This window comes from Hylobates moloch, unplaced genomic scaffold (assembly GCF_009828535.3).
Source record: "Hylobates moloch isolate HMO894 unplaced genomic scaffold, HMol_V3 SCAFFOLD_12, whole genome shotgun sequence".
Lineage (NCBI taxonomy): Eukaryota > Metazoa > Chordata > Mammalia > Primates > Hylobatidae > Hylobates > Hylobates moloch.
The window spans coordinates 104103664-104123609 of NW_026652287.1; the positions used below are offsets into that span (position 1 = coordinate 104103664).

General features: G+C 44.2%; 1 protein-coding gene and 1 pseudogene across 2 annotated transcripts; one reads left to right on the top strand and one right to left on the bottom strand.

The window, feature by feature from the left end:
* The first annotated feature begins 1321 nt into the window (after nucleotides 1-1321).
* USP29 (ubiquitin specific peptidase 29) lies at nucleotides 1322-16600 on the top strand. Of its 2 annotated transcripts, none has more exons than XM_058425686.1 (4): nucleotides 1322-1395; nucleotides 4481-4630; nucleotides 6167-6268; nucleotides 13378-16600. In XM_058425686.1, the coding sequence occupies exon 4, from the start codon at nucleotides 13394-13396 to the stop codon at nucleotides 16136-16138; it is 2745 nt and encodes a 914-aa protein (XP_058281669.1). In that variant the 5' UTR covers nucleotides 1322-1395; nucleotides 4481-4630; nucleotides 6167-6268; nucleotides 13378-13393; the 3' UTR covers nucleotides 16139-16600. The 2 variants fall into 2 exon arrangements, with proteins under 2 accessions (XP_058281669.1, XP_032027588.1); XM_032171697.2 differs by lacking the exon at nucleotides 1322-1395 and adding an exon at nucleotides 2280-2409.
* Nucleotides 16601-18773: 2173 nt separating this feature from the next.
* On the bottom strand, nucleotides 18774-18967 carry LOC116479839 (small nucleolar RNA U3; annotated as a pseudogene).
* Between the last annotated feature and the right edge of the window lie 979 nt (nucleotides 18968-19946).

Here is a 19946-nt window from a genome sequence, read left to right on the forward strand (position 1 = left end):
TGATTCAGGTAAATCCCACAAGTTCAGCCACAGAAGACAAGCATGACCATGTGCAAAGACTTCCACAAGGCCACTTGTCACAGGGTTGTTTTAATTCAAGCAACACTAACATACACCAGAAACTTGTGAAGGAAATTATGGCACATTTGTATAACTTCAGTGTCAAGAAGCCAGTGGTATTTTGCAGATAATGCAAGGTCTGTAGATCCAAAATTAAGGTGGGTGTCTTCCTTTAGTGTACAAACACCTTGGATGTTTGAGGAAATCCAAAGACAAGGGTCTAGGCATTTTATACGTCTTAACTCATGTATTATGTTAATTCTCACAATAATCCTTTGGAACGAGTACGATCACCATCCCTGCCTTATTGAGGAGGAAATGGGGTACAGAGAGCTTAAGCAACTTGCCAGCGTCATGCAGCAGGGAAGCGCTGGAGGCAGGGCTCGAACCCACGCAGCCTTGCTGCATGTTTGTGGAATGAACACAGGACTCGGGCACACAACCATCTGGCTGAGGCTCCATGAGCAGCCAGGAGCCTGGTCCCAATGCAGCCTCCTTATAGGCACAAATGGGGTGCCCCTTGAGACAGGAATAATAAAGGTGGTCACAGGAGAACGGAAAATTCCAGGCAACGGTTTCACATGACTAGCAAAGGAAACCGTTGAAATAGCTGCATAAGCTAGGAGCGGATAAGACTCTGAAAACAGGGCGTGGGCCAAGCTGGCTAAAGCCAACTGGACCCAACATGGTGCTGGATTTGACCCGTTTCACCTAGGACCTCTCATCATGTGCTCATTAACATACTAAGTCACACACCCACTGTGACAGTTCTGGGGAACACCCATATTTAGTACAAAAATGAGTGGTACCACAGTACCAAGAAATGTTTACCTTTTCCAAGAACCTTCATGAATATTCCACCTCTTGGTTAAATAAATATTTAAAGGTAGCAGCCCCAAACCCCGTTGGGCGTGATGCTCTGTGGTATGCCTGCACTTTTTTTTCTTCAGTATGTACGTATTCCCTTCGCAATGAATCTCCACACTTTGTTCTGCTCGTCCATGAATTCCTTCTCACGACAGTGTCAACAGCCTGGACACCAGTCCGGGTCGAGGCCTCACCAGCATCTTGGGGCCTCACTGGGCACAGACGCGTGAGCGCCCGGCCTGGAGATCTGCCTCTGGCAGCCGCTCAGGCCCTCAGGCGGAGAGACGGAAGCGGGCAGGACGCAGTCGCCACCGCGCGGACCCAGCCCCTGGCCAGCCTTGGCCCCTCGCGCGCCGGGACAGGGCCACAAATGACTGCACCTGGGCTTCGCCGGCCCAGGCGCCACGGGACTCTACACGCGCCCAAAGCGACCCTCTGCGCAAACTACCCCCGGGGACGACGTCACCCGTGAGGCCCCGCAGCGCCTCCTCCTAAAGCTCGGCTGGGAAACCGTCCGCTTCCCCAAGACTTAGGGGCTTGTCGCCATGTTGTTTTAGTTTTCCTGTAGGATTCACGGGTGGCTGAAACAAACACGCTTGAAGGCCTGAGACTTTTACGTCTCTTCCGCACCCTCTCTTCTGTCTCTTCTACCTGGAGGATGACCGTTTTTTTGGGTTTTATTGTTGTTGTTTTGAGACAGAGTCTCGCTCTGTCGCCCAGGCTGGAGTGCAGTGGCGCCATCTCAGCTCACTGCAAGCTCCGCCTCCCGGGTTCACGCCATTCTCCTGCCTCAGCCTCCCGAGTAGCTGGGATTACAGGCGCCCGCCAGCACGCCCGGCTAATTTCTGTATTTTTAGTAGAGACGGGGTTTCACCACGTTGGTCAGGCTGATCTCAAACTCCTGACCTCAGGTGATCCGCCCTCCTCGGCCTCCCAAAGTGCTGGGATGACAGGCCTAAGTCACTGCGCCTGGCCGGGATGACTGTTATTAACAATTCCTGGCGTGGTTTCTGGCACCAGCCCACCTACCACACCTCACCTCGCTTGAGGCTGAATGGGTAGCGGGGTGAACCCGCCCCTGGGCTCGTTTTCTCTGAACCCTAACTCCTGCCTTTAGGCCCCACCCGCTCTAGGCCAGCAACTCCATGTTCCCCGGCCACGCTAGAGCCCGCACCGAGTCCCCTAGGTCGGGAGGCCTGCGCCTGGCACTGCGCAGACACAGCGTGTGGAGCCCGGAACTCTTATGTTCCCGGGAGAAACGGGGGAGGCGGTGCCGGAAGGGGCAGGTCCGAGCTGAGATTTCCAGAGCCAGGGGAGCCGGAAGTCCAAGGAACTGTACCTCCATCATGGCGACTCCGGTTACGTAAAAATATCCAAACAGAAAATGCTGGCCAGGCTCATGCCTGTAATCCCAGCACTTTGGGAGGTGGAGGCGGGAGGATCGCTTGCGCCCAGGAGTTGGAGACCAGCCTGGGCAACATAGTGAGACCCTCCCCCCACCCATCTCTACAAAAAATTTAAAAATTAGCTAGTTGAGATTGCGCCACTGCACTCCAGCCTGGGAGATAAAGTGAGACTATGTCTCAAAAAAATTTAAAAATTACCGCACGCCTGTAGTGTCAGATAGTCAGGAGGCAGAGGTTGGAGGATGATTTGAGCCTCGGGGATCGAGGCTGTAGTGAGGTATGATCACACCACTGCACTCCAGCCTGGGCAACAGAGCAAGACCCTGTCTCAAAAAGTATATAAAAGAAAAAAGGGCTGAGTCGGTGGCTCACGCCTGTCAAGCCAGCACTTTGGGAGGCCGAGGCGGGTAGATCACCTGAGGTCAGGAGTTTGAGACCAGCCTGACCAACAAGGTGAAATGCTGTCTCTACTAAAAATACAAAAATTAGCTGGGCATGATGGTGGGTGCCTATAATCCCAGCTACTCGGGAGGCTGAGGCAGGAGAATCACTTGAACCCTGGAGGTGGAGGTTGCAGTGAGCCGAGATCACACCACTGCACTCCAGCCTGGGTGATAGAGCGAGAGACTCCGTCTCAAAAAAAAAAAAGAAAAAAGACCGGGAACGGTGGCTCAAGCCTGTAATTCCAGCACTTTGGGAGACCAAGGCAGGCGGATCAGGAGTTCGAGACCAGCCTCGGCAACATAGTGAAACCCCGTCTCTACTAAAAATACAAAAAATTAGCCAGGCGTGGTGGCAGGCTCCTGTAATCCCAGCTACTCAGGAGGCTTAGGCAGGAGAATCACTTGAACCCAGGAAGCAGAGGCTGCAGTGAGCCGAGATCACGCCATTAAACTCCACCCTGGGAGTCCCCGCTCCCCTCCCCCGCCTCCCGCCAAAAAAAAAAAAAAAAGAAGAAAATGCACTGCAATAGAAAAATAAAAAAGATAAAATAGAAAAATAAAAGTACTACACTCTGGTCAAACAGGGTAACTACTAGAACGTAAAATGATCTTTTTGAAACTATCCACATTTGTTACACTTGTTGAAAATGTAGGATACATATGTTATATATATACGTATATATATCTTATATATATACGTATATATGTTATATATGTACTTATATATATGTTATATATACTTATATATGTTATATGTATACTTATATATGTTATGTATACTTATATATGTTATATATACATATATGTTATATATACACATATATATGTTATATATACTTATATATGTTATATATACTTATATATGTTATATATACTTATATGTTATGTATACTTATACATGTTATATATACTTATATATGTTATATATATTTATATATGTTTTATATATACTTATATATGTTATATACACATATATATGTTATATATACACTTATATATGTTATATATACACTTATATATGTCATATATACACGTGTATATATATATAAAACAAAAAGCATGGTTACTGCAAGGAAAACAGGTAAACATTAATTGGAGTAAAAGTATATCATTTTATGTAAGGGACTTGACCGTCTGTCTGGGCATGGTGGCTCATGCCTGTAATCCCAGCACTTTGGGAGGCTGAGGCAGGTGGATTACTGGAGGTCAGGAGTTCGAGACCTGGGCAACATAGCAAGACCTCGTCTCTATTAAAAAATAGATAGATGATAGATAGATAGATAGATAGATAGATAGATAGATAGATAGATAGATAGATGATAGATAGATAGATAGATAGATAGATAGATAGATAGATAGATAGATCGAACATCAAAAGAGGGAGAGAGAAAGCAGACAGATGTGGCAAAATATACACAATTGGTAAATTTGGGTGAAGGGAATATAAGTTATTTCTACTAATCTTGCAATTCTTATGTATATTTGCAATAATTTCTAAATAAAAGTTTTAAATTACAAATTGAAATAAAGTAAAATAGGTCACTAGCTAGCCTTTTCTAGACAAATAGTTTAAACTCTTACGCAGAGATAAGTTAATCAAGAAACGGATGTCCTGGAAAAACCCGTGATATGGGTGGAGCCACCTGGGAATAAAAGGTCGGAACATCATAATCAGTGTCAGACTCAACTTTCATCATTCTCCAGGCGCTATGGAGTGTAATCCAGGCACTTTGGAAGGCTGAGGCTGGAGGATCGATTGAGGCCAGGAGTTTGGGACCACTGTGGGCAACATAGCAAGATCTCATTTCTGAAAAAAGAATTATCATCCACTCACCTGGAACAGCTCTTCAAACTGTAAGTTGCATTCAAAGTTTGCTTGTTTGGGTGATGGGGTGTGTGTGTGTGTGTGTGTGTGTGTTTGTGTACAAGTGTTGGAAGGAGTCTGTCTAAACTTAATGCCCTAAAGATATTGTCAGATATTGTGATGAGGGGAATTTCATCTACCCTTTATGAGGTTGAATTGTAAATTCGAAAATCCTGATTCTGGGTTTTTATTTTGAGGGATAGTTTTCTGTTTTCTGTGGCATTGGATATTGGCATTTTCAGAAAAGAGCATGCATTCAAAATGAAAATGATGAAGCTTATCTGTCTTTTGAACTCAGCTCAGGGAAAAGCTGATGATCTCTAATTTTTGTGATTCCTCCTTTCACTAAATTTAAGGCCCAGTGAGGGTGAAGTTTCCTTAAAGAGGCACTAATTTCTCAGCAGCAGCAGGATGAAATGGAGGGGCTTTTCTTGACACTCTAGATATGATGTTAGGATCTCTCAGGAAACTGAGGACACATTAATAATAATCATGGAAGATTTTCTGCTTCCCACATGGTTTGCTGGGTTTGGCATAGTATAGCTCATGCCCTACATTGAAGAAATGTGGGCACCCATCAACAGCAGCCATTTCTGATTACACATCCCTGTTTCTTTAGTTGAGTGACTCCTAAAAGTCCCTTAATGTATTAATAATGTATTTGGACCTCAGTTTTCTTGCTCCGTTAAATGTAATAAAATTGAATATCATATGGTCACTTGCAGAATTAAATTGTATTAAGGCATGTAAATCATATAGAGTGATGTAGTACAACAAACAATAAACCTATAATAAATGTCACTAAACTCCGTTTCCTCCCATGACGGAGCTTAATTTTCTCCATATGAGGCATCCCTGTAGTTTAATATATTCTTAGAATTAGCAATAGGAATATGATGTCGACAATTAATTTTGAGCCGTTTTAGCCCAGTGACTTATCCTAAGAAGTCGCTATTATTGTTGCCGTCCCGTTTTCACTTATGTGAAAGTAAGACTCAGAAGGGTTGAGTTTCAACCTTAGTGTTATAAAGCAGTAAGTGGTAAAGCCGGGCTTGGAATCCTGGAAGTTGGAATGTACAATGTGTGATCTCGATGCATCCTCTCTGTAGTGCCTCTTTGTAACAAGAAAAAAATAAAGATGCTTAAAGTTCTAGGTGAGCAAAGTCAGAACTAGTCTTTAAATTAGAGACCCATAAAGTATAGGGTTTCTCAAGCAACAAATGTCGTTAGAAGGTCTGGTTGTGGCAGAGTTTCAAGAAAACCAATGAATGTGAGGTCAGTTGATATATTAATCTAATCTGTGTAATTGGGGAGGGGCGATTTTAGGAATGCATTTAGAGATAATCCCATTAACATACGAGGTTTTCTCCCTGATTGAATTAACGTCAAAGACTTTGGAGGAAGGTTGGTTTTCCCAGTTTCTAAGACATAATGCAATAAATTAACACGAAAGATGGTTGGGATTATGTGCAGACTTTTTAAATAAAGCTCAGTTTCAGGACTCTGACCTTTTTGTTTCTTTCTAGTAAAAGCCGTGGCAGCCAGGACTCTGCCTGCAGTTGTGACCATGGACAGCTCTCCAAAGCTTAAACTTCCGTAAATTGACTCAAGTTTCTTCGGAAAGAACTGTGAGTAGGCAAAGGGCAATTTTTTCTGTTGGTTTCATTGGGATTTCACTGCTTTTCCTGAAACTGGAATGTTGGAAGGAAGTAGGCATTCCTCACTGCCTGGAGAGAAATGGGCAAATGAGTAAGGGGAGGGAGCAAATTAAGAGAGATATTTTTGCCGGGCGCGGTGGCTCACGCTTGTAATCCCAGCACTTTGGGAGGCCGAGGCGGGCGGATCACGAGGTCAGGAGATCGAGACCACAGTGAAACCCCGTCTCTACTAAAAATACAAAAAATTAGCCGGGCGTGGTGGCGGGCACCTGTAGTCCCAGCTACTCGGAGAGGCTGAGGCAGGAGAATGGCGTGAACCCAGGAGGCGGAGCTTGCAGTGAGCCAAGATCGCGCCACTGCACTCCAGCCTGGGTGACAGAGCGAGACTCCGTCTCAAAAAATAAAAAAAAAATAAAAAAAAAAAAGAGAGATATTTTTTATTTTTTCTGAAACCTGTTTGTGTTTTGAGATGTCTTTCCCTTCATGGTTTTTTTTTGCACTCTTCATATTTCCCTTTATCTGTCTCTCTCCCCACCTCGGTTTTGCTAATTAGCTAGCACAACAACTCGCCATCTTACTCCTTTTCCTTACTCCCTGTTTTTTGGGGGGTTTTTTTGTTTTGTTTTTTGTTTTTTTGTTTTGTTTTGTTTTGTTTTGTTTTAGACGGAGCCTTGCTCTGTCTCCCCGGCTGGAGTGCAGTGGCGAGATCTCGGTTCACTGCAACCTCCGCCTCCAGGGTTCAAGCGATTCTCCTGCCTCAGCCTCCCGAGTATCTGGCACTATAGGCGCCTGCCACCATGCCCGGCTAATTTTTATATTTTTAGTAGACACCGGGTTTCACCATGTTGGCCAGGCTGGTCTCAAACTCCTGACCTCAGGTGATCTGCCTGCCTCGACCTCCCAAAGTGCTGGGATTACAGGCATGAGCCACCACACCCAGGCCATACTCCCTGTATTGATACTACTGGTTGCATAGCCACCATTTACTCTCCGCCCCACCAATTCTTCCTAATAGTATTCCAGTTTTCCTTCATGTTTTCCAACTTCTGCAATCCACTCCAGTCCAAATATGACAGCAAATGATAACTCATCAGGTATGATTTTAATTTTTGTTTTCCTTTTTTGAGACAGAGTTTCACTCTTGTTGCCCAGGCTGGAGTGCAATGGTGTGATCTCAGCTCACTGCAACCTCCGCCTCGAGGGTTCAAGCAATTCTCCTGCCTCAGCCTCAAGTAGCTGATATTACAGGTGCCTGCCACCACACCTGGCTTTTTGTATTTTTTAGAAGAGACGGGATTTCACCATGTTGGCCAGGCTGGTCTCAAACTCCTGACCTCAGGTGATAAGCCTACCTCAGCCTCCTAAAGTGCTGGGATTACAGGCGTGAGCCACCACACCTACCCTTGTGTGGGTTTTCAAAGGGAATGCTTCCAGTTTTTGCCCATTCAATATGATATTGGCTATGGGTTTGTCATAAATAGCTCTTATTATTTTGGGATATGTTCCATCAATTCCTAGTTTATTGAGAGTTTTTAGCATGAAGGGATGTTGAATTTTATTGAAGGCCTTTTCTGCATCTGTTGAGATAATCATATGGTTTTTTTGTCATTTGTTCTGTTTATGTGATGGATTACATTTATTGATTTGCATATGTTGAACCAGACTTGCATCCTAGGGATGAAGCGACTTGATCATGGTGGAAGCTTTTTGATGTGCTGCTGGATTCTGTTTGCCAGTAGTTTATTGAGGATTTTCACATTGATGTTTATCAGGGATATTGGCCTGAAATTTTCTTCTTTTGTTGTGTCTCTACCAGGTTTTGGTATAAGGATAATGCTGGCCTCATAAAGGGAGGAGTCCCTCTTTTTCTAGTGTTTGGAATAGTTTCAGGAGGAATAGCACCAGCTCCTCTTTGTACCTCTGGTAGAATTCAGCAGTGAATCCATCTGGTCCTGGGGTTTTTTTGGTTGTTAGGCTATTAATTACTGCCTCAATTCCAGAACTTGTTATTGGTCTGTTCAGGGATTCGGCTTCTTCCTGATTTAGTCTTGGAAGGGTATATGTGTCCAGGAATTTATCCGTTTCTTCTAGATTTTCTAGTTTATTTGCGCAGAGGTGTTTGTAGTATTCTCTGATGGTAGTTTGTATTTCTGTGGCATCAGTGGTGATATCCCCTTTATCATTTTTATTGTCTATTTGATTCTCCTCTCTTTTCTTCTTTATTAGGCTGGCTAACGGTCTATATATTTTGTTAATCTTTTCAAAAATCCAGCTCCTGGATTCATTGATTTTTGAAGGGTTTTCATGTCTCCATCTCCTTCAGTTCTGCTCTGATCTTAGTTATTTCTTGTCTTCTCCTAGCTTTTGAATTCGTTTGCTCTTGCTTCCCTAGTTCTTTTAATTGTGATGTTAGGGTGTTGATTTCAGATCTTTCCAGCTTTCTGATATGGGCATTTAGTGCTATAAATGTCCCTCTTAACACTGCTTTGGCTGTGTCCCAGAGATTCTGGTACGTTGTCCCTTTGTTCTCATTGGTTTCAAATAATTTCTTTATTTCTTTATTTTTATTTTTATTTTTCCATCTTTTTTTTTGAGATAGAGTTTCACTCTGTCACTCAGGCAGGAGTGCAGTGGCACAATCGTGGCTCACTGCAAGCTCTGCCCCCCAGGTTCAAGCGATTCTCCTGCCTCAGCCTCCAGAGTAGCTGGGATTACAGGCATGCACCACCACACCCAGCTAATTTTTGTGTTTTTAGTGGAGACAGGGTTTCACCATGTTGGTGAGGCTAGTCTTGAACTCCTGACCTCAAGTGATCCACCTGCCTCAGCCTCCCAAAGTGCTGGGATTACAGGTGTGAGCCACCGCACCCGGACAGAACTTCTTTATTTTTGCCTTAATTTCGTTATTTACCCAGTAGTCATTCAGGAGCATCATATAGAGTGATGTAGTACAACAAACAATCAACCTGTAATAAAAGTCACTAAACTCCCTTTCCTCCCATGATGGAGCCTTAATTTTCTCCATATGAGATATCCCTGTAGTTTAATATATTCCTAGAATTAGCAATAGGAATATGATGTTGACAGTTAATTTTGAGCCGTTTTAACCCAATGACTTATCCTAAGAAGTCGCTATTATTGTTGCCGTCCCATTTTCACTTATGTGAAAGTAAGACTCAGGAGGGTTGAGTTTCAGCCTTAGTGTTACAAAAGCAGTAAGTGGTGAAGCCGGGCTTTCCATGCAATGGTGTAGTTTTTAGTGAGTTTCTTAATCCTGAGTTCTAATTTCATTGCACTGTGGTCCGAGAGCTTGTTTGTTATGATTTCCATTCTTTTGCATTTGCTGAGGAGTATTTTACTTCCAATTATGTGGTCGATTTTAGAATAAGTGCTATGTGGTGATGAGAAGAATGTATATTCTATTGATTTGGGGTGGAGAGTAGATGTCTATTAGGTCTGCTTGGTCCAGAGCTGAGTTCAAGTCCTGAATATCCTTGCTAATTTTCTGTCTTGTTGATCTTTCTAATATTGACAGCGGGTTGTTAAAGTCTCCCACTATTATTGTGTGGGAGTCTAAGTCTCTTTGTAGGTCTCTAAGAACTTGCTTTATGAATCTGGATGCTCCTGTATTGGGTGCATATATATTTAGGATAGTTAGCTATTCTTGTTGCATTGATCCCTTTACCATTATGTAATGCCCCTCTTTCTCTTTTTTGATCTTTGTTGGTTTAACATCTGTTTTATCAGAGACTAGGATTGCAACCCATCCTTTTTTTTGCTTTCCATTTGCTTGGCAACTATTCCTTCATCCCTTTATTTTGAGCCTATGTGTGTCTTTGCACATGAGATAGGTCTCCTGAATATAGCACACCAATGGGTCTTGACTCTTTATCCAATTTGCCAGTCTGTATCTTTTAATTGGGGGCATTTAGCCCATTTACATTTAAGGTTAATGTTGTTACGTGTGAATTTGATCCTGTCATCATGATGCTAGCTGGTTATTTTGCACATTAGCTGATGCAGTTTCTTCTGTGTCATTGGTCTTTATATTTTGGTGTGTTTTTGCAGTGGCTGGTACCGGCTTTTCCTTTCCGTATTTAGTGCTTCCTCCAGGAGCTCTTGTAAGGTAGGCCTGGTGGTGACAAAATCCCTCAGCATTTGCTTGTCTGTAAAGGATTTTATTTCTTCTTTGCTTATGAAGCTTAGTTTGGCTGGATATGAAATTCAAGGTCGAAAATTCCTTAAGAATGTTGAATATTGGCCCCCACTCTCTTCTGGTCTGTAGGGTTTCTGGAGCAATCCACTATTAATATGATGGGCTTCCCTTTGTAGGTAACCTGACCTTTCTCTCTGGCTGCCCTTAACATTTTTTTCCTTTGTTTCAACCTTGGAGAATCTGACAATTATGTGTCTTGAGGTTGCTCTTCTCGAGGAATATCTTTGTGGTATTCTCTCCATTTCCTGAATTTGAATGTTGGCCTGTCTTGCTAGGTTGGGGAAGTTCTCCTGGATAATATCCTGAAGTATGTTTTCCAACTTGGTTCCATTCTCCCTGTCACTTTCAGGTACACCAATCAATCGTAGGTTTGGTCTTTTCACATAGTCCCATACTTCTTGGAGCCTTTGTCATTCTTTTTCATTCCTTTTTCTCTAATCTTGTCTTCATGCCTTATTTCAGTAAGTTGATCCTCAATCTCTGATATTTATTCTGCTTGATTGATTTGGCTATGGATACTTGTGTATACTTCAGGAAGTTCTCATGCTGTGTTTTTCAGCTCCATCAGGTCATTTATGTTCCTCTCTAAGCTGGTTATTCTAGTTAGCAGTTCCTGTAGCCTTTTATCAAGGTTATTAGCTTCCTTGCATTGGGTTAGAACATGCTTCTTTAGCTCAGAGGAGTTTGTTATTACCCACCTTCTGAAGCCTACTTCTATCAATTCGTCAGTCTCATTCTCTGTCCAGTTTTGTGCCCTCGCTGGAGAGGAGTTGCGATCATTTTGAGAAGAGACATTCTGTGTTGTTGTTTTTTTTTTTTTGAGATGGAGTCTCTCTCTGTCGCCCAGGCTGGAGTGCAGTGGCACAATCGGCTCACTGCAAGCTCCGCCTTCCGGGTTCACGCCATTCTCCTGCCTCAGCCTCTCCGAGTAGCTGGGACTACAGGCGCCCGCCACCACGCCCGGCTAATTTTTTGTATTTTTAGTAGAGACGGGGTTTCACCGTGGTCTCGATCTCCTGACCTCGTGATCCGCCCGCCTCGGCCTCCCAAAGTGCTGGGATTACAAGCGTGAGCCACCGCGCCCGGCCGACATTCTGTTTTTTGTATTTTTCAGCGTTTTTGTGCTGGTTTTTCCTTATCTTTGTGGATTTATCTACCTTTGATCTTTGAGGCTGATGGTATTTGGATGGGGTTATTGTGTGGGGGTCTTTTTTGTTGATGTTGATGTTGTTGCTTTCTGTTTGTTAGTTTTTCTTCTAGCAGTCAGGCCCCTCTTCTGCAGGTCTGCTGCAGTTTGCTGGAGGTCCACTCTAGACCCTTTTCACGTGGGTATCACCAGCAGAGGCTGCAGAACAGTAAAGATTGCTGCCTGTTCCTTCCTCTGGAAGCTTTCTCCCAGAGGGGCACCAGCCTGATGCCAGCCAGAGCTCTCCTGCATGAGGTGTCTGTCAACCCCTGTTGGGAGTTCTTTCCCAGTTAGGAGGCACGGGGTCAGGGACCCACTTGAGGAGGCAGCCTGTCCCTTAGCAGAGCTGTTGTGCTGTGCTGGGAAAATCCCTCTTATCAGGATCAGCTGCTCTCTTCAGAGCCAGCAGGCAGGAAAGATTAAATCTGCTGAAGCTGTGTGCCCACAGCCACCCCTTCCCCCAAGTGCTCTGTCCCAGGGAGATGGGAATTTTATCCGTAAGCCCCTGACAGGGACTGTTACCCTTCCTTCAGAGATGCCCTGCCCAGTGAGGAGGAATCTAGAGAAGCAGTCTGGCCACAGCTGCTTTGCCACGCTGTGGTGAATTTTGCCCAGTCCAAACCTCCCACCCTCCTTAGCACCATCCAGGGAAAACTGTCTACTAAAGCCTCAGTAATCACGGATGTGCCTCCCCCAACCAAGTTTCATCATTCCAGGTCAACTTCAGACTGCTGCAGTGGCAGTGAGAATTTTAAGCCAGTGGTTCTTAGCTTGCTGGGCTCCATGGGAATGGGGAGGCTTCAGCCTTCTTTCCAGGGGAGTGAATGGTTCCGTCTCACTGGGGTTTCAGGCACCACCGGGGTGCTAGCTCGGTGTCTGCGCAAACAGCTGGCCAGTTTTGTGCTTGAAACCCAGGGCCCTGGTGGTGTAGGCACACAAGGGAATCTCATGATCTGCAGATTGCAAAAACTGTGGGAAAACTGTAGTATCCCGGCCAAGTAGCACAGTTCTTCATGGCTTCCCTTGGCTGGGGGAGGGAGGTGCCAGCTCCTTGCACTTCCCAGGTGAGGCAATGCCCCACCCTGCTTCTGCTCGCCCTCCATGGGTTGCACCCACTGCCTAACTAGTCCGAATGTGATGAACTGGGTATCTCAGTTGGAAATGCAGAAATCACCCACCTTCTGCATTGGTCTCGCTGGGAGCTGCAGAGCAGAGCTGTTCCTATTTGGTCACTTGACCCCTCCCCTTTTTTAATTTTAAAAAATTTTATGTAGCGATGAGGTCTCCCTGTGATGCCATGCTGGTTTTGAACTCCTGGGCTCAAGTGATCCTTCCACTTGGCCTCCCAGAGTGCTAAGATTACAGGCGTGAGCCACCATGCCTAACCAAATTTGTATTTTCTCGATGAGCAGTGACGCTGAGCAACTGTTCATATCTCTGTTGGCCATTTGTATGTTCTTTCTCGCCTAACAGCTCCCTTGAAAATGTGTGTGCCTCAGTCTATGTCTTCTAGAGAACTGGCATAGCTTCAGATATAAGTAGTACTCCAAAAGAGTATTTTACTTAGCGCATAAGAAGACTAAAAATAAATCATTATTATATGTGGATGAGGTTTTTCATAAAATATAACTGTTAATATATTCTTGGTTAAAATGCATGTGTGCTTTTCTTCTTTAGGTTACATAAAGAAAGGATGATATCTCTAAAGGTACATGGATTCATCCAAATTTGGAGCCAGAGGACTGGGATGACTAAGTTGAAAGAAGCTCTCATTGAAACAGTGCAAAGAAAAAAGGAAACTAAACTGGTGGTCACTTTCAAATCTGGACGATTTATAAGAGTTTTTCAGCTGAGTAATAACATTAGAAGTGTGGTCCTTAGACATTGTAAAAATAGACAAAGTCACCTGCATTTAACTTTGAAAAACAATGTGTTCTTGTTTATTGACAAATTATCCTACAGAGATGCTAAACAGTTGAATATGTTCCTGGACATAATCCAGCAAAACAAATGTCAGCAACCCATGAAATCTGATGCTGATTGGAGTGTGTTTGAAAGCAGGAATATGCTGAAGGAAATTGACAAAACTTCATTTTACAGCATTTGTAACCAACCAAGTTATCAGAAGATGCCTTTGTTTATGTCAAAATCACCAATACATGTGAAAAAGGGGTTATTAGAAAACCAAGGTGGGAAGGGGAAAAACACACTATCATCTGATCTACAGACAAATGAGGACATTCTGAAGGAATATAACCCTGTACCAAACAAGAAATATAAGACAGATTCCTTGAAATATATACAAAGCAATGGGAAGAACCCATCAAGTTTAGAGGATTTAGAAAAAGATAGAGGTTTGAAACTCGGGCCTTCATTCAAGACCAACTGTAATGGAAATCCTAACCTAGATGAGACTGTTCTTGCACCTCAGACTCTCGATGCCAAAAATGGTTTGGCATCTCCATTGGAACCAGAGCACAGCCAGGATGACCCAAGATGCAACAAAGCCCAGGTGCCTCTTGACTCTCATTCAGAGCAACTGCAGCAAGGGTTCCCCAATTTGGGAAACACCTGTTACATGAATGCAATTTTACAATCGCTATTTGCAATTCCATCTTTTGCTGATGACTTACTCACTCAAGATGTCCCATGGGAATATATTCCCTTTGAGGCTCTTATTATGACCTTGACCCAGCTGCTTGCTTTGAAAGATTTCTGTAGTACAGCGATCAAGAGAGAATTACTTGGGAATGTTAAAAAAGTCATTTCAGCAGTTGCAGAAATATTTTCTGGCAACATGCAGAATGATGCTCATGAGTTTTTAGGTCAGTGTTTAGACCAGCTGAAAGAAGACATGGGAAACTTAAATGCCATTTTGAATACTGGGAAAGAATGTGGAGATGAAAATTCATCCCCACAAATGCATGTTGGTAGTGCTGCCACCAAAGTGGTTGTTTGCCCTGTTGTTGCTAATTTTGAGTTTGAATTGCAGCTCTCCATTATTTGTAAAGCTTGTGGTCATGCTGCTCTCAAGGTAGAACCTAATAATTATCTCTCCATCAACCTGCACCAAGAAGCAAAACCACTTCCTTTGTCCATTCAGAATTCTTTAGATCTTTTCTTTAGAGAAGAAGAGCTTGAATATAACTGTGAGATGTGTAAGCAGAAGGGTTGTGTTGCAAGGCATACATTTAGTAGGCTCTCCAGGGTCCTTATCATTCATCTGAAACGCTATAGCTTCAACAATGCTGGGTTGCTGGTGAAGAATAACAAGCAAATTTATATTCCCAGATATTTAAGTTTATCTTCTTATTGCAATGAAAGCACCAAACCACCTCTTCCCTTGAGCAGTAGTGCACCTGTTGGGAAATGTGAAGTCCTGGAAGTCTCTCAGGAGATGGTTTCTGAGATCACCAGCCCATTGACACCATCAATGAAGCTGACCTCAGAATCCAGTGATTCCCGGGTTCTACCCATTGAACCAGACAAGAATGCCGACCTACAAAGATTCCAGAGAGATTGTGGAGAAGCAAGCCAAGAGCAGCATCAGAGAGACCTGGCAAATGGCTCTGCACTAGAGTCAGAAGTGGTCCACTTTAGAGACAGGGCAATCGGTGAAAAGGAGCCTCCAGTGGCTGACTCACTGATGGACCAGGGACACATTTCTCTTCCTGTGATCTATGAAAATGGAGGGAAGCCGATCAGCAGCCCAGACACAAGGCTTGCAGAGGTTCATCTTCAAGAGGTGCCTCAACATCCAGAACTTCAGAAGTATGAGAAAACCAATACATTCGTAGAGTTCAATTTTGACAGTGTCACTGAGTCTACCAATGGCTTTTATGAGTGTAAAGAAAACAGGATTCCAGAAGGATCCCAAGGAATGGCTGACCAGCTCCAGCAGTGTATTGAGGAGAGCATCATAGAGGAATGTCTTCAGCAGGCACCACCTCCAGGTGTTAGGAAGCTGGATGCCCAGGAACATACAGAGGAGACCCTCAATCAGTCTACAGAATTAAGACTTCAAAAGGCTGACCTGAATCACCGTGGGGCACTGGGTTCTGATAACCCAGGAAACAAAAACATTTTAGATACAGAGAACACAAGAGGTGAAGCCAAGGAACTCACAAGAAACGTGAAGATGGGGGATCCTCTCCAGGCCTACAGACTCATCAGTGTTGTCAGCCATATTGGGAGCTCCCCAAATTCAGGCCATTACATCAGCGATGTGTATGACTTTCAGAAGCAGGCCTGGTTCACATACAATGATCTACGTGTATCAGAAATCTCAGAGACCAAAATGCAGGAGGCGAGGCTTCACTCTGGGTATATCTTCTTTTACATGCACAATGGGATTTTTGAGGAGCTGGTAAGAAAAGCAGAGAACTCTCGGCTACTTAGCACACAGGCAGGGGTGATCCCTCGGGGAATAAGAAGATGACTCTTTGTAAAGACCTGCTTGACAGCCTCACTCAGCCTCACTTCATCCTTGCAAAGAGAATCCTGTACTTCACTCGGAATGAAGGAACAAGTAGCTCAGGATGAAAGCTCAATGAAAAACACTTATTTTGGGGGAATATCTATTTTAACTGCTTCAGACACCTAGATCCCAGAACTCAGGCGCATATGCATATTTTCCCTGCAAAATTAGAATGGTGCTCTTCACGTTTTGACAAACGTTTTCAAAATGTTGTTCTTCAACCAGCAACAGCAGCAGCTAGGGACTGATTAGAAATGCAAATTCTTGGGTCACCCTCCAGACCAACTGACGCAGAAACAGGAGGTGTGAGCCAGCAATCAGATGGAGATTCTAGTGCTCATGAAAGTTTGAAGAACACTGGCAATGTGTGGAGTATCTTGGTGTATTTTGCTACTGTTGATATGGATTGCTTATGTTATATAAATGATTTTCATTAAATTTTTTGCACTCCTTTATTTTGTCTCACTGAACCTAAGACTAGATAAAGTCACCCCAAAAGTGGCAGCAGGGAAATTCCAACAAGAGAGTGCCCAAAACCACTCTGAGATTGGGCCGGTTGGGATTCCAAAGAAAGAAGCACTAAACACCAGAGGGATCAGTCCAGAGCATTTATTGGGGGGAACTTAGAGAGTGCTGCAGCATACCCGCAGGCGGACAGTGAGAGAAAAAAGCATGGTCAACCGGCTGGGCACCATGGCTCATGCCTGTCATCCCAGCACTTTGGGAGGCCGAGGTGGGAGGACTGCTTGAGCAGACCAGTTCAAAACCAGCTTGGGCAATATAGCAAGACCCTGTCTCTACAAAAAACAATTCAGCAGCCAGGCATGGTGGCTCACACCTGTAATCCCAGCACTTGGGAGGCCAAGGCGGGCAGATCACCTGAGGTCAGGAGTTTGAGACCAGCCTGATCAACATGGTGAAACCCCGTCTCTACTAAAAATAGAAAATTAGCTGGGCGTGGTGGCAGGCACCTGTAGTCCCAGCTACTCAGGAGGCTGAGGCAGGAGAATCACTTGAACCCAGGAGATGGAGGTTGCAGTGAGCCGAGATCACACCACTGCACTCCAGCCTGGGCAACAAGAGCAAAACTCCATTTCTAAATAAATAAATAAATAAATAAATAAATAAATAAATAAATAAATAAATAACTTTGCCAGGCATGTCTCAGCTACCCAGGAAGCCGATGTGGGAGGATCACTTGAGTCTAGGAGTTCAAGGCTGCAGTGAGCTATGATCGCACTACTGCACTCCAGCCTGGGTGAAAGACCGTGTCTCAAAAAAAAAAGGGGGGGTGATGGTCTACTTTGGTGTGTCTGCTGCAGTGCGAGGGTCAGGGTATGGGGTTTATATAAGTTTATAAGGAATTTGGTCCAGGGCAGGGACTAGTTTCTTTTAGTGTTGTGGGCAACAACCTAAACCTAAATACCTCTATCAGTGCCTGGGAATGTTTCAGGCTCTGCTTTGGATTCAAGCCTTCTGGGAAAAGCCTGCAGCTTGGCCGGTCAGCGTGGTCAAAGCACTCCATGATTTTCAGTCACGACACAGAAAGAAAGCAGGGGGTGAGTACTTTTCCTTTGTAAAGTTATTAAAATAATAACCCAACCCATACACATACCATTGGCTGGCTTCCACATGTGTTTATGACTGGTTACTAGTAAAATTTGCTATGCAGCAATCAACTGTTATTTACCATTTTCCAAGAATCTCAGGGCAGAACATCAGGGTTATATGCAAAATGCAGTATATTAAATATCCGTGTGATTTTGTGAATTCAAAAGCACTGTAAGATGTTGCTCATGTTATTAATATGAATAAGACGATAAACCCATCTTCATAAATGTACAACATTTCCTGGTGGCCAAGCCTTAAACAGCTTATAATGTACCCAGTATCAGTGGGTGATGTGTTAGACTGTGAATTCAGCAAGAAGTAAAGAAAGATTTTTTTTAATGGCCATGTGAGTAGACAAATGGAAGTTGAGAGGATTTTTTGGGTACAAAGAGATAAGGAGAGCCTGGTATTATATGAGTAACAGGGCAAAATTAGGCAGAGTAGGTGTGGGAAAGAAGAGAAGAGCAACCAGAAACATACATACGAGGTTTTTAAAAATACATTATTTTTAGCATTTAAGAGGAAAAGAAGGAAAGTACTATGAAAAGAAATGCAGGCCGGGCGCGGTGGCTCACACCTGTAATCCCAACCCTTTAGGAGGCCAACGTGGGCAGATCACACGGTCAGGAAATCGAGAACATCTTGGCCAACATGGTGAAACCCCGTCTCTACTAAAAATACAAAAATGAGCCAGGCGTGGTGGTGCATGCCTGTAGTCCTAGCTACTACTTTGGAGGCTGAGGCAGGAGAATCACCTGAACCAGGGAGGTAGAGGTTGCAGTGAGCTGAGATCACACCGCCGTACTCCAGCCTGGGTGACAAGAGTGAAACTCCGTCTCAAAAAAAAAAAAAAAAGAAAAGAAAAAGAAAAAGAAAAATGTAAGCTGAGGCTGAGAACCATGGGAGCCTGAGGTGGAAAGATTGCCTGAGCCCAAGAGTTTGAGGCTGCAGTGAGCTATGACTACACCGCTGCCCTCCAACCTGGGCGACAGAGTGACACCCTATCTCCAAAGGAAAAAGAACAAAAGGCAAATGGCAATTGCAGTGAAGCAATGCCAAGATAGCTTCACGCTCAGGAGAGAAAGCTGTACTTCCTGGTTGTGGTTTCCAGTCCCCTACACCTCTAGAGAAACCTCTCCACTCATGAATTATAGAAATCATGCCTAAAAGCATAAAGCACTGTCTTTATTTGTTTATTTTATCTTATTTTTGAGATGAAGTTTTGCTCTTGTTGCCCAGGCTGGAGTGCAATGGCGCGATCTCGGCTCACTGCAACCTCCACCTCCCAGGTTCAAGCAATTCTCCTGCCTCAGCCTCCCGAGTAGCTGGGATTACAGGTGCCCACAACTATGCCTGGCTAATGTTTGTATTTTTAGTAGAGACAAGGTTTCACCATGTTGGTCATGGTGGTCTCGAACTCCTGACCTCAGGTGATGGGCCCACCTCAGCCTCCCAAAGTACTGGGATTACAGGCGTTTGAGCCACCGCGCCCGGCCAAAAGTATAGTCTTTTAAACGTTTTTAAATTTATGGATACCACTGGTCATTATTCACTGGAATAAAACTCCATAAGGGTTTTTAGCACATTTGGTTTATTGCTGCATCTTCAGTGTTTAAGAGTTCCTGGTACACAAAAGGCATCTAATAAATATTTATACTTAATAAACATTTGCTGAGTGAGTATGCCAAATCGGTTTTCTTTTTTTTTTTTTTCAGACTTTTTTTTTTGAGGCAGAGTCTTGCTGTGTCGCCCAGGCTGGAGTGCAGTGGCACGAACTTGGCTCACTGCAAGCTCTGCCTCCCGGGTTCACGGCATTCTCCTGCCTCAGCCTCCCAGGTAGCTGGGACTACAGGTGCCCGCCACCACGCCCCGCTAATTTTTTGTGTTTTTAGTAGAGACGGGGTTTCACCATGTTAGCCAGGATGGTCTCGATCTCCTGACCTGGTGATCCACCCACCTCGGCCTCCCAAAGTGCTGGGATTACAGGCGTGAGCCACCACGCCCGGCGCCAAATCGGTTTTCAAAGGATACTGTGCATAATAAGTCCTTGCTACCGTCAAAAATAGCCTCCAAATTAGAGGCCATTTCAACATGGAATTCTGGGGTGACAATTCCAGGCAAACATATTTTCCTATGTTTTTTTAAGTGCATGGGGCTC

What these genes read in the sequence shown, in the direction of transcription:
- USP29 (XM_058425686.1), top strand. Translation starts at nt 13,394, where the DNA reads ATGATATCTCTAAAGGTACATGGATTCATCCAAATTTGGAGCCAGAGG.